The 15,486-nt window shown below is 48.5% G+C and overlaps 1 protein-coding gene across 5 annotated transcripts in view; it reads right to left on the bottom strand.

Annotated features, from left to right (window-relative positions):
- MTUS2 (microtubule associated scaffold protein 2) overlaps positions 1-15,486 on the bottom strand; it is a 491,802-nt gene that overhangs the window by 19,428 nt on the left and 456,888 nt on the right. For all 5 annotated transcript variants that reach the window (XR_013824765.1, XM_079902571.1, XM_079902570.1 and 2 more), the window contains one exon: positions 3,173-3,387. Coding sequence is in view for 4 of the 5 variants with exons in the window: in XM_079902571.1 (XP_079758697.1) it covers positions 3,173-3,387 (215 nt within the window). In the remaining variant the exon portion in view is untranslated. The remainder of the gene's footprint in view (positions 1-3,172; positions 3,388-15,486) is intronic.

Here is a 15,486-nt window from a genome sequence, read left to right as displayed (position 1 = left end):
CTCATACCCCTGCAGGGCTAAAGAAGGAGGCCCTGCACATCCCCCGACACCAGACAGCTGCAGCTCTGGGCCCTGGGAAGCCCCAGTCCGAGACTCTGATTCCATCAGCGCGCGGTGCAGACAGGAGGAGTGCTTTGCCAGAAGCTCCCCAGTGACTCCCATATGGAGACAGAGAGACGGTCTTTGCCGCTCGAGGCAAGTGGACGGCTGGATCTTCCTAGGGGCATCCTGCGGTAAGGTCAGAGGTCAGCCGGCCTTCTTGAGGGAGTTCCTGATCAGAGAAAAGCCTCAGAACTTCCTGCGTCAGAATGGAAGCAGCCTCTGCGCTGCCGGCCGGGGCACCGGGGCGCCAGGAGAGGCCCCATTGGTGAACTTGAGTTTTAAGGCTCGAGATGGCAGGATCTATGGGTCAGCCTTGCCGAACGTGACTGTCCCCCCCAGAGAGGCCCTGAGCATGGAGGGTCGGCACAGATCGCTGGAACCACGGACGTTCCAGACCCCACTGCGGCCAGGCACCGAGCCCCTCCTGGACCGAATACACGAGCATTTACTCTGCCTGGAAATTAGAATACGGCTTGACGCGCATTTCACCTTCTTCCTGGTTGCCTGCGCGCTCCCTGCTGGAGAAGCTGAAGGTCAAGACAACAGCCAACATCCAGCAGCAGGAGCAGAATCAGGGGCCTGAGTAATACGTAGATTTCAACCATCCATCCCTCCCCCTGCCCCCAAACCAGTGGGTTTCTATAGGAATGACTTACTCGAATGTAAAGCGTGCAGATGCTCTTTCCACCATAAAGCTTTCCCTCATCCTCCCATCTGGAAGGAAACTCTCAGTTCCTAAACACAGAATCTGTATTTCCCACCCAGTATTACAGTTTCTGGAGAAAGTGCCTCAGAACTTCCCTGGATCTATAACCTGAGGCTATGGAACAAGCAAGTCCACGTTTTATAAATGTTGGCATCCCTTGCAGTGTGACGTCATGAGGCCGCGCGTGCGGCGGACCTTCACTGACTGTTGTTTGCTTAGATGGATGAATAAGCAAATGAATCACTTCAGCTGTAAAGGATCAGGGAGAACAGGATCAGAGCTCTCAGGAGACAGAGCACTTTTAAAATATACATAAGTAGCTCATGTAACTCACTCTCAAGTGGGAAAGTCAGGGCCTCCAATCTCTCCCGGTATGAAATCTTTAAAAGGCCGCTGTCCCAGCTCAAAGGCAGATGAGGCCACACCCCCCAGCACAGGCTCCTGCACCGACAAAACTTAGCGAGGTTCTGCCCCGGCTCCCTCCACTGGCGGACGGGCTCCCTCCACTGGCGGACGGGCTCCGCTCGGCAGTGGCCCTGGCTTCCCGGTTTCCCACACACGACACCCCAGCATGAGCGTTTGTTCAGAGGCTCATCCTTCTGCCAGGGGACCACCTCCTGCCCTTCCTTCCATCTCTTGGCATCTTCTCAACCAACCCAGAACTTTGGACCAAAAGTCAGTGAATATGGGTATAAATACATTCTTTGTGTAAAATTGGGAATGAACAGCCCCAGGATACAGGGCACAGACAAGCCAGTATCTGTACCAGGTCTGAGCTGTATCAAGGGACCACGAAGCAGGTAAGACTAAAGACGGCAGCCGTGCAAATGTCCACTTAAAGCCAGCTGAGAAGCCAAGATGCTGAATCTAATCTTCTAATCTTAGCCCAGCAGGTAACCTTAGCTGAAACCTATCTGTCTCCCAGCCTCTAAGTCTGTACCACCTCAAGCAGGCAGATGCATCTGGTTTCCACAGGCCTCTAGAAAAAGGAGGACGACTAACCCAAGATGCTGAATAGAAGAAAGTGTTGTCAAACAGGAGACCGTTTATCCCAACAATAGCACCTATTATTACTCTGAGATTTCTCCCATGCCCGCCATGATTCGCAAGCCTCTGGGGACCTGCGCCATCCAGATTACCTACCGGGGAGGCAGCCCAAACGTTCATGATAGTGAAGGGCCACTCGGCACCAGCCTGAGATGTAAAGTGAGCTCTTCACAAATGCCAGTTTACCTTAGGGATACCATGAGCAGACCAGGGGTAACAGTACACAATTAGAAGGTGGGCATTAAGGCGTCAGAGCCTTGGGGACTTAGGAGGAAGAGAAGAGGGAGGGGCAAACGAGCTCTCTCGGAAGCAGAGGGGTCTCGTCTTAACCTGCCTGTCACACCGGCGCCAACACGGTAACGGACACGGCAGCTGGCCATGGGGATGGGCACGCCAGGCTCCTACCTGCTTTCAGGCTGACAGGCTCCCTGGGAATTCTTCCCCAGCTATGCCAGGATGAATGACCCTCTCTAGGAAGACTGCTGGGCTAAGGTTAATGAGCGGAATCCTTCTTTCATTCAGCAAATACACACTGAAGGCTCGCTCTGTGCAGGCAGGCAGTCCTGTGCCAGAGATTTAGCAGTAAACCCGGCAGAAAACTCTAGTTCAGTGCTCGAGAGCGCGGACCCTGGGATCAGACTGGGTCCAACCCTGGCTCTTTCATAAGCGTGAATGCTGGCAAGTTATTTAACCTCTGGGTCTCAGTTTTCTCACCTGTAAAATGGGGACAATAATGGTACTCCCTCTAAGAGTTATCGTGGGGGTTAAATGAGTTAGTACATGTAAAGAGGGAAGAGCAGGGCCTGGCACACAGCACGTGCTAGATACACATATGTCTGTCATCATCACTGTCCTTATGGAATACGCAGAAGATCAATAGGGTACAAAGTAGAAGTTCTCATACATTAGGTAGTAGTAAGTGCCGAGGAAAAACTAAACAGGAAGAGTGTGCACGACGTGGGGAAGGAGCTGTGATTTTGGATCAGGAAAGGCCTCACTGAGAAAAGTCTGCAAGGGAGGGAGAGAGGGAGAGAGGGAGCCATGGGGTTTCTAGAGGGAGAGGATTCCAGGCAGAGGGCACAGCGAGCAAAATCTCGGAGGTGGGAGTGTGCCTGGGAGCACAAGGCGGGGAGACAAGAGTGGCTGCGGGGGACGACGGGAGGGGACAGAGGAGAGAAACGAGGTGGGGAGAGCGGGCTTGACCGGAAGCTCACCTGCTTGCTGCACGGACTCCTGGCCAAAGCGGCTCCCCTCCACCTCCCACCCACGTCTCCCGACGACGGCAAGGACAACGCCCGGGCCGGGGCGCAGACTGACCTGCCGTTGGTGCTGACACCCGATCCGCAGCAGCTGTGCGCGGTGCTCCTCCTGGAGCTGGGCCACCTCGGTCTCGAACTGCAGCTGCAGCCGCCGCTCCAGGTCGCGCAGCTCGGCCTGCTGCCGCCAGCCCAGCCTGCGCACCTCATCCTCACAGCGCCGCTCCAGCTCCGCCTTCTCTCTCTGCAGCTTCTCGCACTTCGCCGCATGGAAGGCTGGGGACAGGGAGAGCGACACTTAAAAAATTGGCCAGGACGCACCGAAAGCGCTGCAGCCCCCACGAGTACCACGTCAAGGTGGACGTAAGGACCAAGGCCAGGTCCCCATCCTTCTGCAGAGCTTCACCGTTTGTCAAGTGCTTTCCTCCCTACCACATTTGATCCCCAACACAGACCCTGGATGCTGGGGTGAACCTGGGCCCTGGGGAGCTCCGGCAACCGGCCCAAGGTCCCACTCAGCGTGTGAAGCATGAGCTGCGAAGGCAAATCTGGGTTTTCTGACCACAAGCCGCATGTTTCTGCCGCTAGATCAGGGCTCGCTGAGGGTCCACAGACCATGGGCATCACAGATACTGGGTGCTTGTTACAAATGCACGCTCCTAGGCACACCCTGGTGGATCAGAAACCCCAGACAGGAGCCCAGCACGTCAACTCTTCACAAGGGCCACGGTGACTCTTACACCCATCAAGGCGTGAGACCCGGGCACGCCTGGAGGCTGGAGACAAGACGGGATGCACGGGATTCTCTGCAGGCTGACATGCCGCATGGGACAATCGCAGAGGAAGTGTGCGTGCGGGTCCTTTCAGTGACCGAGACCTCACCAGCAGCATCCTTCCCCACTGGAGGAAGGACGGGTAACCACTCAACGCCCCTTTGCACGGGTGGGTCGCCCTGCCGCAGTTCTGGTTTGCTTCGCGGGGAGGGGCTGCGACAGCACTTAGAGCTCGTGCCTCCCCTGGGCCAGAGCGGACTGCTCTCATTTCAAAGTCTCTTCCTCAACTGCAAACTGCTTCCAAGAAGGAGAAAGCCTTCCCTGACAAGCTAGTCTGTTTAGGTCCCGTGGAGGTGACGATGCCGACGCACGCAGACGTCAAAGTGGACGGACACCTCACTCGCTCCACAAAGACGGGGGCCTCTACGCTCCCTGCTCTGTGCTGCAGTCTGGGGAGGCTTGTCGCTTACTGAAGTTGAGTGAGCAGCATCGGTACTGGTTCAGGATAATCTGCACACTAGGGGTGGCTGTTATGATCAGGACCATTCATCCAAGGTAGTTACATGGCGTTTGAAACACCCTAATCAGCAGTCCCGCCCTAAAGGCGCAGCTAATTCAACGGTTTCTTTGCCACACTCGGCTCTCAAAGGCTTTGTTAATTAGCACAGGGGATGTTTAAAGACATTTGTTCCCTGGCGAAATGAGCTGTGGACGGGCTGGATCTTGCCCTGTGCGCACAGCGTGTAAGAGTCTGGCCAGCCCAGCAGCCTAACGCTGTCCCCAAAGGCCTTCTTGGTCCAGGGCTTCACCTGGCCCTGTGTCCTGCGTCCCATCATTGTTTGGAGGATTCTGACACACAACCGTGAAGAGTTGTGAGGATGTGCCAGTGTAATCAGGGTGTACTGAGGGTGGGTGGGGGGCACCCCCATAGAGGACGCACCGTCTGCAGGGAATTTTAAAGCAATAACCACACTGACTTGAAAAGCCCTCTGCTTTTTGCTGTCACCTGTGCCAGCAACTCTAAAGCACGTTGGTGAAAAAATACTCCTCCGAAGTTTTTGGTTGGTCTACATTCTAAGCAATTGCTACAATTACCGTCGAGGTTTTTCAAAGCAATTTTTGTATTTAAAAAAAAATCACAAACAGAGAAAAGTCGGAAGTACGGTACAAGGACATTATTGTCCAAATGACGTTTTCCCCCTGAACCATTTGAGAATCAGAGGCTGACTGCTGTCTCATCAACCCCGAATTCCTTAGCATATATTCCCTACAAACAAGGACATTCTCCTACGTAACCACAATGCAGTCATCAAAGTCAGGAATCAACACTGATCCAACAGTGCCCTCCAATGCTCAGACCCATTAAAATTTCACCAGTTGTCCTAATAATGTCCTTTCTAGAAAAAGGATCTCGTTCTGAATCACGAGCTGCATTTAACTATCCCCAGTCTCCTTTTGTCTGGGATACTTCCTCAGTCTTCCCTGGATTTTCAGGACCTGGACACTTTTGAAGATGACAGGCCAGTCTTTCCATTTGGCCTCTCTGAGCTTTCCTCATTGTTACATTCAGGTCAGGTAGGCCTGGCAGGAATATCACAGACTTGGCACTATGTGCTTCTCATTTGAATATCAATCGAATCATCTTTAAATTGAAATTTCTTTTTTCTAATTGTTTATAGAGTGAGTCAGGAAAGTTAGGCTTCTGACTGATTATCACAGCGTTATCCTGAAAATGATTTTGTGGTATAGAGGAGGGAGTGTTACAAATGCTGGGTGTCAAATATGCTAGGGATTCCCTTGAACATATATCTTATTGTCACACCTGCTGTGAGTACGTCTTTCCGGTCAGGTATAGGTACCTCAGGACGAATGGCTGGGCGTGCACCGGGCTTCCCACCACAAGTAGTGAAAGGGCGTTTTGCTCGATCGCTAACAAATACAGCAGGAACAGCAGACTCGGGCTGAGGCTTTCTGGTCCCTGGTAGTGAGGTCACGGGAGGCTACAGTCCCCACAGAAAGAAGCTACCAGGAGCTAAAGGTCACAGTGGCTCAGGCCTGGAGGTGGTGGTGAGGAATCACCTGTTCCCAGGAGTCTGAGCCCCGGCTGAAACAGAGCTCCAGCTTTCCCCAAAGACCCTCCAACTTGGGGAAGTTATTAGAATTTCACCAGGGACCCTAGCTAGTGAAAAAGCTATCAGGATCCACAGACTAGGGAAGAGGTGTATATATAAAGACAGGTTTATCCTAGGGTGACTGGGTTTTAACAGAACAAAGACCATGGAACGTCCATTAAAAAACAGTGTTTCATGGATTGAGACAAAGCCAGATTGAGGCCAACGGAGAAGCACTTAGTTACACACACACTCTTTTTCCTATTCGTTTCCATCATGGTTTATCACAGGAGACTGGATATAGTTCCCTGTGCTCTGCTCATCCTATATGTAATGGTTCACATCTACTAACCCCAAACTCCCAGTCCACCCCTCCCCCACCCCGCCAAGGAGCAATTATTTTACCTACATTGGGGGAGGGTGGAGTGTCATCCAAAACACAAGAATGGCGGGGGGCGGGCACAGGGTAATGACGGGTAAGTCCCGGGCAGCGAGCCCCGGGGCGGGTTTCTGGGTGCATGGGGGGCCTCTTTGGAGGGTGCTCTTGTTTCCGTAGAACTAACTTCCTAGCCGTCTTTGCCCCATGCATCCTGCCCCGGTGGATGGGATCAAAATGAAGCAGTGACAACAACATGTTTGTTTGTATTTAAAATACGTCCACAAAGCGGTGCAGAGATGAAGCATAAACAGCCCAGAAACATGAGAACAGATGGTCGGCACCATCCATGATTCAATACGTGCAGATCGAAGCAGGAGATGTTGTCCACCTATGAGGCTGATCAAATGAAATATTCTGATAATACAGGGAGGGTATGAGGAAACCGGCCTTCGAGGGACCGATGGGGGGGTATAACTGAGAGCTGCTTCGGGGGGCACAAGTATCTTTCAAAATTTAAAAGCTAGGGATGGGAGCTTGAGAAGGGTGACAGTGAAAGGATTTCTTTTTGGGGTGATGAAAATGTTCTAAAACAGATTATAGTTACAGCTGCATAACTGTGACTATACTAAAAACCACTGAATTGTTTTCAATTCACATTTTAAATGAGTGAATTTTATGGTACGTGAATTATATCTCAATAAAGTTCTTACCAAATATGGAAAGAAAATCTGCAAAATAACATGACAGGAAAAATATCTCAGGGGATAAATTTAGATGTTTTTGTAGAGGAAAAGTTCACGTTTGAATTTTGAGATTCTGTGTAACAATGATGACGATGTTTGTTGACAAAATAAAAATTCCACCACGACACTGTTTTATACGCGCGCACACACGCACACACGGATATCTGTGGAGCCTAAGGGAACCTGAGAACCACTCTTACTGTTTCTTAACTAGAAATAGCACATAAGACTCAAATGAAGATCATAAAAAATGCTCATCATGTATTTTTCTTTAACAAGTACTATTTTGTATGGGAAAAATGTATTTGTCATATACTAATATCAGTATCTTTAGGAAATCAGAACAGTAAGTTGACTATATAGATCGCATAGATGGAATAAAACAAAAAGGTAAAGAAACGAATAATAACAAATCAGTTACATTGGAGGAAAAATTAAATGACACCTATCTTTTAACCTAACAATTTCCCAAGGGCACAAAAAATTTGGTCAAGGATGACTACTACAGCACGATTTGCGTTCAGGAAATAGTGGGGGGGCTAGTTAAATAAATGATGATAAATCCACTATTCACACAGGACAAATCCTACGTGCCATGGGATACGGGTAACCAGTAAAAAAAAATAAGGTGAATCTTTTCATGTTATCGTGGAATGATCTGTAATACACCGTTAAACAAAAAAGGCCAGATGCAGAAAGAGTATGACCGTGTACTTCTACTTGGAATGGAAATGCATCTGTATTTCTGACCCTCCCTTAGAGGCTGTGCGTTTCAGTTACAGGGATCACTGCCCAACAAAACACCTGCAACAGTATGTATTTGAGAAAATCCTATTATGTGTTTTCATATCTTATGAGTTAAAACATTTTAAAAAATTACTACCATGACTAAGGAGAAGACTAGGTTTTAAAAGGTTATGTAGCCTGTGGTCAGAAAGGACAGGACTTTTCCATCTAACGTGCGATTTTATTTGTGTTCGTGGCAGGATGATTCATGGGCCTGGCACTCTTTGGAGGGGTCAGAAATGACTGATTTTCATCCGACAGCTGTCCCTGAACTGTACTGTTGCCTTCAATAAATCATGAGCATGGCAGGCCTCAGTTTTGCTGTCTATGAAGTGGCAACGTAATCACTTTCCCACATACAGCACCAACCCCCAAATTCCCAATCGCTATTATATATGAGAGGTGACACTTCTATTCTTGAAATGACCCCATGTCATAAGCCCCAGGCCTGCAGAAGATATTGGATAAGAAGCGCAGCTGAGGCACCAGGGAAAGAGCTCCAGTAACAGAGTCCCTAAAGAAATAAACATCCTCTTGCCTCTGGTAAATCTTGAAAAATGTATCTATTGGGGCAGATAGGGATTAACGCAGGCTAATTTAACGGGTAACATCTGGAGTCTTGCTTTCATTATTTCTATTCATGAGAAAACATTTGGTACTTTATAGTGTGAGAGGCAAACACCACAGTAATAAATCCCTAGAAACTAAGAAGCTGAGAAAATAGTTTCTAAAAGAACAGGATTATGACAGGCCAGGAGTGTTATGACATTTCTAATTCTTAAGCATGAGTTTGAAAAGCAAAAACAAGATTATCAGAGTCTGTTGTACAGTTTTAAATCATGGAACATATAGATGTATGTGTGCATGAATATATAGTGTGTGTACCCAGTACATACATATATACCACAGTTCATACATCAAATGAGAGAGAAAAAAACCCAGTAAGATCATTTTTCTTTAAACAATTGCCCCAAATGTCCCTTGAATAATTACAACTTGTTATTGGTTTACCAAAGAGGCAGCAAACATTAGTAATTACAGCACTAGACTTAAACTGGAGAAAATTATCTGGCTCTAACTCACGATAAAGCATCAGGGATGATACTATACTGCCTTTTCTGTCACAGGAAGTGCTTTAGATATAACGATCATAAAATAAGCCATCTAAATATGAAGAAATGATACTGTATATAAATACGTGGTACTATTGTAACAGTCACTGTTATGGGCTCAACTGTGTGCCCCCAGAATTTATATGTTGAAGTCCTAACCGCCAGTACCTCGGAATGTGACCATGTTTGGAGACAGGATTTTTACAGAGGTCATTAAGTTAAAATGAGGTCACTAGGGTCAGCCCTAATCCAATATGACTGGAGTCTACAGGACAAAGACACCTGTAGAGGGAAGGCAAGGTAGCCATCTATAAGCCAAGAGGAGAAGCCTCAGAAGAAACTAACCCTGCTGGCATCTTGATCTCAATTTCCAGCCTCCAGAACTATGAGAAAATTAATTTCTGTTGTTTAAGTCCCCCAGCCTGCGGTACTTTGTACGGTAGCCCTAGTAAAATAATAGTATCGTTACATAGTGACAGGACATCTCACAGTAGATAAAAGATTAAGTTGTTTCTTTGAGAGATGGGGAGTAACTGAAAAGACAAAATAACTTTCAAGGAAAAAATGTAATTTAAAAATTACCCGCAACTCACTACACAAAGAAAATGAAATTTTCCCTTTGTGTTGTCCCTTCATAGCTGTTGCAGTGGTATGACTTCTGAATATTCTGTTAGGAAGTTTCCATGTCTTCCTAGTTAATATTTTTCGGCTACCTTGTACTTTCATGTGGACGCACCGTAATTTACACGTCCTTATTGTCGGACATTTGTCTTGTGTCACTCATACACTGTTCTGCTTTGTTCATCAGGGCACATTTCTAGGAGTAGAGTTACGTGGGGTTAAAGACTGTGAGCGTCTTTGTGAAGCTTTTTTGGGGTTTTTTTTTTTTTTTTTTTTGATGGCAGTGATCCTGTAACAAATCAGTGCCCACCAGGGGGAGCTATAATGCCTGGGAAAGCCCTCTGGTGGCGAAGGTCTCTGGCCACACTTGTCAAATCACAATGACCCACAGGAGGCCGCAGGCTCAGTCCATGAAACGCGCTGCCTGAGATCCTGGCCACACTGCCCTCTACTGCCCCGCTCTCTCTTTCTCTTTCTTTAGGACCTTCTTTTTGATGAAAATGTCAACAAGAGAGAAAAGGAGGGGCTGAGATGGAGGAAAGGTTCAGAGACTAGGGGTAGAAATGGGAGTGAAAGAGCCAGGCGGAGAGTCCTGGGTCTCCTGGCATCTTTGCAGGTCCGTGCGGTATCCCCAGGGCCCGGTCAGAGAGGCAGGTGGAACATCAGTAGACAGTAATTGAATTTACTGAGCACCTGCTACGGGCCACGCCCAGTTCCATGGTGAATCAGACACGCTGTCAGGTGGGCAAAGACAGACGCGGGCAAAAATTTTAAACGGCAAAAAGTTAGATCGTGAAAACCTGAGACAACTGTAGTGAAGGACGTTAAATGAGAGCAACGCTAGGGAAGGGCTAGGGCCGGGGTCATATTCCGGCGGCCGGCGGATGAAGGAGGTGCCGTAGAAAACACCACCCAGGTGGATGTGAACGACGGGGAAGGGGCGGCGTCCAGAGAGCTAGAGGTAGGGGTTTCGAGGCGCAGGAACCGCCACAGCAAAGGTCCGGAGGTGGGAACACTCGGCTCACTTAAGGAACAGGAAGACAACACGGGGCTCGAGGACCCGTGATGGAGCCAGTGGGGGGAGGTGAAGATGGAGAGAGGCGGGATCAGATCACGCGGGGGCCCGTGGTCCCCGGAGAGGAGTGGGGATTGTAGTCCTCTAACTGGAAGACCGCCCTCCCCCGCCCCCGCCAGTCTTAAACTGGGGAAAACAAGAGCTCATGAAGCTTTTACAAGAGCCCCCTGGTGGTTGCATGGAGAATTGCCCGACAGAGGCAAGGAAAGCCGCGCGGAGGACATATCTGGGGTCCAGGCGGATATAACGGTGCCCGGGACTGGGGATGCAGACTGGTGAGGGCTGGATGGGTGTGCGAGGCATTTGGGAGGCAAAGCCACCTTCATCTGCTCCTGGATTGGACGAGGGAGGTGAGGGAAAGCCAGGAATCGGCATCGAGGATGACTCAGGCTATTGGTCTGAGCGACTGGGGACGGTGGTGCCGTTTAAGGAGAGGCAAACATCAGAGGAGGAGTCGAACCGGGGAGAAAGGCACACATTAGGCACCAAATAAATCTCTACTGAACTAATAGCCGGATTCATGTACATATAAGGGCCCATGGTTCACAAACGTTATGGTGGAATTCACCTCTGGTTCGCGGTACTCAAGAAGGGCCCTTCTGGATGCTGTCAATTAGTATGAAAAATGTGAAATTCAGGACTGCTGAATTTTGACAAGCCTTGCGACACTTCAATCATTAACGATAATATTTCATTTCGCGTGGGCATATGCTGTGGCCTATTTTATGTGTTGAAGTCTTAAAAGCATGAGACCTCAGGATAAACTCTCATTATTAAATCTCCCCCAGTGAGGCGGGCACAGGTTGACAGATGTGCTTCCCTACCTGAGGGTGTGTAAATGGTTCGGGGGAGAACACGAGAGGCATGGGATGCAGTAAGATGAAGGGCACTTTCTAGCTGCTAGGCGTTTCCAATGCTATGGAACAAATACGGAAAGGTTTCTCATCAAGGTGGCTTTTTAGAGTGCATTAACATTTACCTGGGGGTCAAATTTTGGGAACACGGCCTCCAAACTGGATGACTATATATATATAGGAGCCTCAAGATCCCCAAATATGTGTCCTGAAGTGCCCACTTACACCCCACCCCTTTACAACTTAAACTTCCACACAGTAAGAAACCCTTCCTGCACACTGAATCCGGACTGTCAGAGTTTCCAACAGATTTAGAAGGGGTGGGGAGGGGTTGGGGAGTGAGAGCCCAGGACAGAAGTGGTCAGATGACACCCGGAAGGGACAGGAGACAAAGGCAAGACTCAGTAAGGCCGGGGAGGCAGAAGGAGCCCTGGTCTCCAGGCCAGCCTCTGTCCCAGGCTCTGCGGACACGAGCTGTGGGAATTTTGGCAACTCACTCAACCTCTCTGGGTCTCCACATCCTTATCCGTAAAATGAGGAGGTCAGGCACTGTTACAGGCTGAAGTGTATTCGCCTTAAAGTCACATGTTGAAGCCCCCATCCCCAGGACCTCAGAGTACAACCCTATTTGGAGATGGGGTCTTTGAAGGGGTGATTAAGTTAGAATGAGGCCATTACAGTGGGGCCCTAGTCCAACATGACTGGTGTCCGTACAAGAAGAAAAGCCACCAGGGATGTCTCAGAGGCCAGGTGAGGACACAGGCAGAAGAGGTCCTCCCAAAGGCCAAGGACAGAGGCCGCAGCAGAAACCAGCCAGCCCCTGATCTGGACTTCAGCCTCCAGAACTGTGGGAAAACAAATGTCTGCTGTTTAAGCCACCCAACGTATGGTATTTTGTTATAGCAGCCCGAGCGGATGAAGATAGGCACCTTTAGTGTTAAGCCCCCTTCTGCCCTGGCATGCTAGAATTCTATGGATATTGGAATGGTGACCAAGGGTCATCAAGAAGAGTTTATATTTGCCCACTGTCCTCTCTTGAAGAAGACAGGGAAGGGTATACCATTTTCATGATGATCTCCCTCCAAAATGGAGCCCTAAAGAGAGAAGCTTCATCTGCAGAGAAAATGTGCTTTGCAGAATGACTCAGTGCCCAGCGACAGGAGACATTAGTAGCAATATCGACGACTGACGTTTCTGTGTCTTCATTTATGAAGCTCTTTAACACACAATATTAACTTGTTTAAATCTTTGCAACACATTTCAAAGCTGGAGGAAGCCAGCATTTTTGCTCTGATTTTATAGAAGAGAAAATGGAGGCTCAGAGGGGTTAAATCACTTGTCCAAGCTGACACAGCGAGAACTCGGGAGGTGGAAGTCCCTCCAGGTGCTCTGAATCTCAGCAGTGCTCTTTCGAATAGTAATAGTAATACTGCTCTTATGTTTTGGGAGAATGGAAACAAAGAAATATAAGGAAATCCCAATTAGTTTAAGGTGCTTTTCGAGTCATAAATTACTTTGTGCCATTTTTATGTGTTCCTTAAGATAAAGGATGAGCCTTTCAACAAATGGATAATGACCGATCCTGTGTGTGAATGTAACTGCAATGCTTAGAAGTAACCTTCTTGGTCTGAGAGGAGAAAAATGCAAGTATGGGGGCAAAGGAGGAAAGAGGAAATGGATGTAAGAGGATGGTTATAATGATGAGTTTTGAAAAGAGAAACCAATGCCATCTACATAAGAACTAATAACACCACTGCCCATAAACAGGAAGCGGCTTTCTGGGGAGATGATTCTGCACAGAGTCTGCTCTTTCCTCTCCTCCAGGTTAATTTGGGCTGCAAAGCCGGTGCCGGCTCATCTAACACACCATGGGAGCCGCTCTGACGGCTGGCTTTGAACAGGCCAGAGAGTGGGTCCAGTGAGCATTTACTGCTTTTAATATTTTTAATATTTTTTTGTCCTGTCCAAAATGGTATTGAAAAATGACCCTTTAATTTTACCTCAAATTAATATTTGTTACATAAATTGAACAGTGAACATTATCTCTAGGTTGGACATCCTTTTTAGAAGGCGCTTTCAATAAGTTCCTGAAAAATGTTTAAACAGAGGCTTCAGTTGAGATTTTGGACCCCTTCTCACTGGCTAGAACCCACCCTACAGGGTTCTAACCAGTGAACTCCTGTGACCCTGTCCCTTCCTTAGCTTCCTAGCTGGCGGGGATTCCACGGCGTGTTGCTGACCTCCACCCTCTATCCCAGTTTGGGGGCCCCATTCCCCTTATTTGCTTTTGGAGGGGATGGAGACCAAGGGGCTGCTAGATAATACATTTCAGTCCATTTGATGGTGGTGAGTTTAAATACTGTCATTCCCTCCTTTAGGATGTCAAATGCATGGCCTGGATATTCCGCGTTCTCCATGGGATTTGGGACATTTTCTCGGAGGTTTTCCCAGACTTATGACTCTTTACTTGTCGTTCGAGGGTTTATCGATGAAGCGTTGATGTTTGAAATCTACAGAATCTAGTTTTTAAAGAGGTGTGCATTTCCCCATGAACTCTTCCCATCCTTTTGCTATACTACTTCCAAATACATCAAGTCGACTCCAAGGAACAAAATGGACCACCTCGAATTATTTCTACCCACCAGTTTTAAGCATAGACACAGAACAAGTTAAATTTCTAGGCAATTAATGATAGCTCAAGAGTATGTTTATGATGAGCATTAATACTTGTCTATTACTCTAGCTAGACCCCGTGCAGCCTTCCTCTATGGACGCCCATCTCAGCACAATGCCAGGCCCGGGCAGATTTCCATAAATACATGCTGGCTTGAAGAGTACCAGGGGATCACTTCCCTCAGAGGAGACAGCGGCCTGGGCAAGCCACACCCCTTTTGAGTTACCCAGGGCCTTCTCCAGTTGCAGTGAGCAGGGGCTACTGTTCGTTGCGGTGTGCAGGCTTCTCATTGCGGTGGCTTCTCTTGCTGCAGAGCACGGGCTCTAGAGCACGGGCTCAGTAGCTGTGGCACATGGGCCTAGTTGCTCCGCAGCATGTGGGATCTGCCTGGACCAGGGCTCGAACCCGTGTCCCTTGCACTGGCAGGCAGATTCTTAACCACTGCGCCACCAGGGAAGCCCATGGCTGTTTCTTTATGCTAGGTTCCACCCTAGCATTCATGAAGGGTGGGAAATATTCTTACTGTAATATTTCAGTGATTCTATGTACCCCCCCCAAAAATAAACAGCTAATAATAGAGGCCAGGCACGATGCTGAGCCTGGCACTTACTCTGAATTATCCCATTTCAACCTCACACTAGAAGCTGGGAGGTAAGTCCTAGTGCAACCCCCATTTCACAGATGAGGAAACTGAGGCTAAGAGGGCTTAATCTCCTGCACAGGAGCATTGACTAAGACCAAGTCTGCTGGACCCTGCAGCCCATGCTCCTGCCACAGCACTTGGAGGAAGGAGGGCTTTAACTCAGCACTGTGTAAAGACAATAACAGGACTGACCAAGAATGACTGAACCTCTTCTGAAATAACCGAGGATTTTACTTAACTGAAATACGTTATAACCTTTCTTAAAAGCTATAACATGGACCTCTGATATGGTCGGCAGATGTCCCCTACTGGGGATACCCACAGTCTTACTCAGGCCAGTCTAGACTGCCACCCCCCACCAGCACAGCCGGGATCCTGCTGGTCCAGAGCCTAGCCCAACCTCTCCATATTCATGCCTGTGTGTGCGGTGACTCTCCCTCTCTTACAGGGTCTCACCTCCATCTAACAGCTGCCTCCCACCCCAGCCTGTCATGTACAGTAAGCACTGCCCGACTGGTTCCTTATTTATTGCTGGAGATTGTAAGCTCTTTGTGTCTCCATCACCCAGGAGCCTTTTGTACACCTGAAACTAACAACACTGTAA

Source organism: Stenella coeruleoalba, assembly GCF_951394435.1.
Source record: "Stenella coeruleoalba genome assembly, chromosome: 18".
NCBI lineage: Eukaryota > Metazoa > Chordata > Mammalia > Artiodactyla > Delphinidae > Stenella > Stenella coeruleoalba.
Note: the sequence above shows the minus strand (reverse complement) of the source record. Positions and strands in the feature narration are given on the sequence as shown.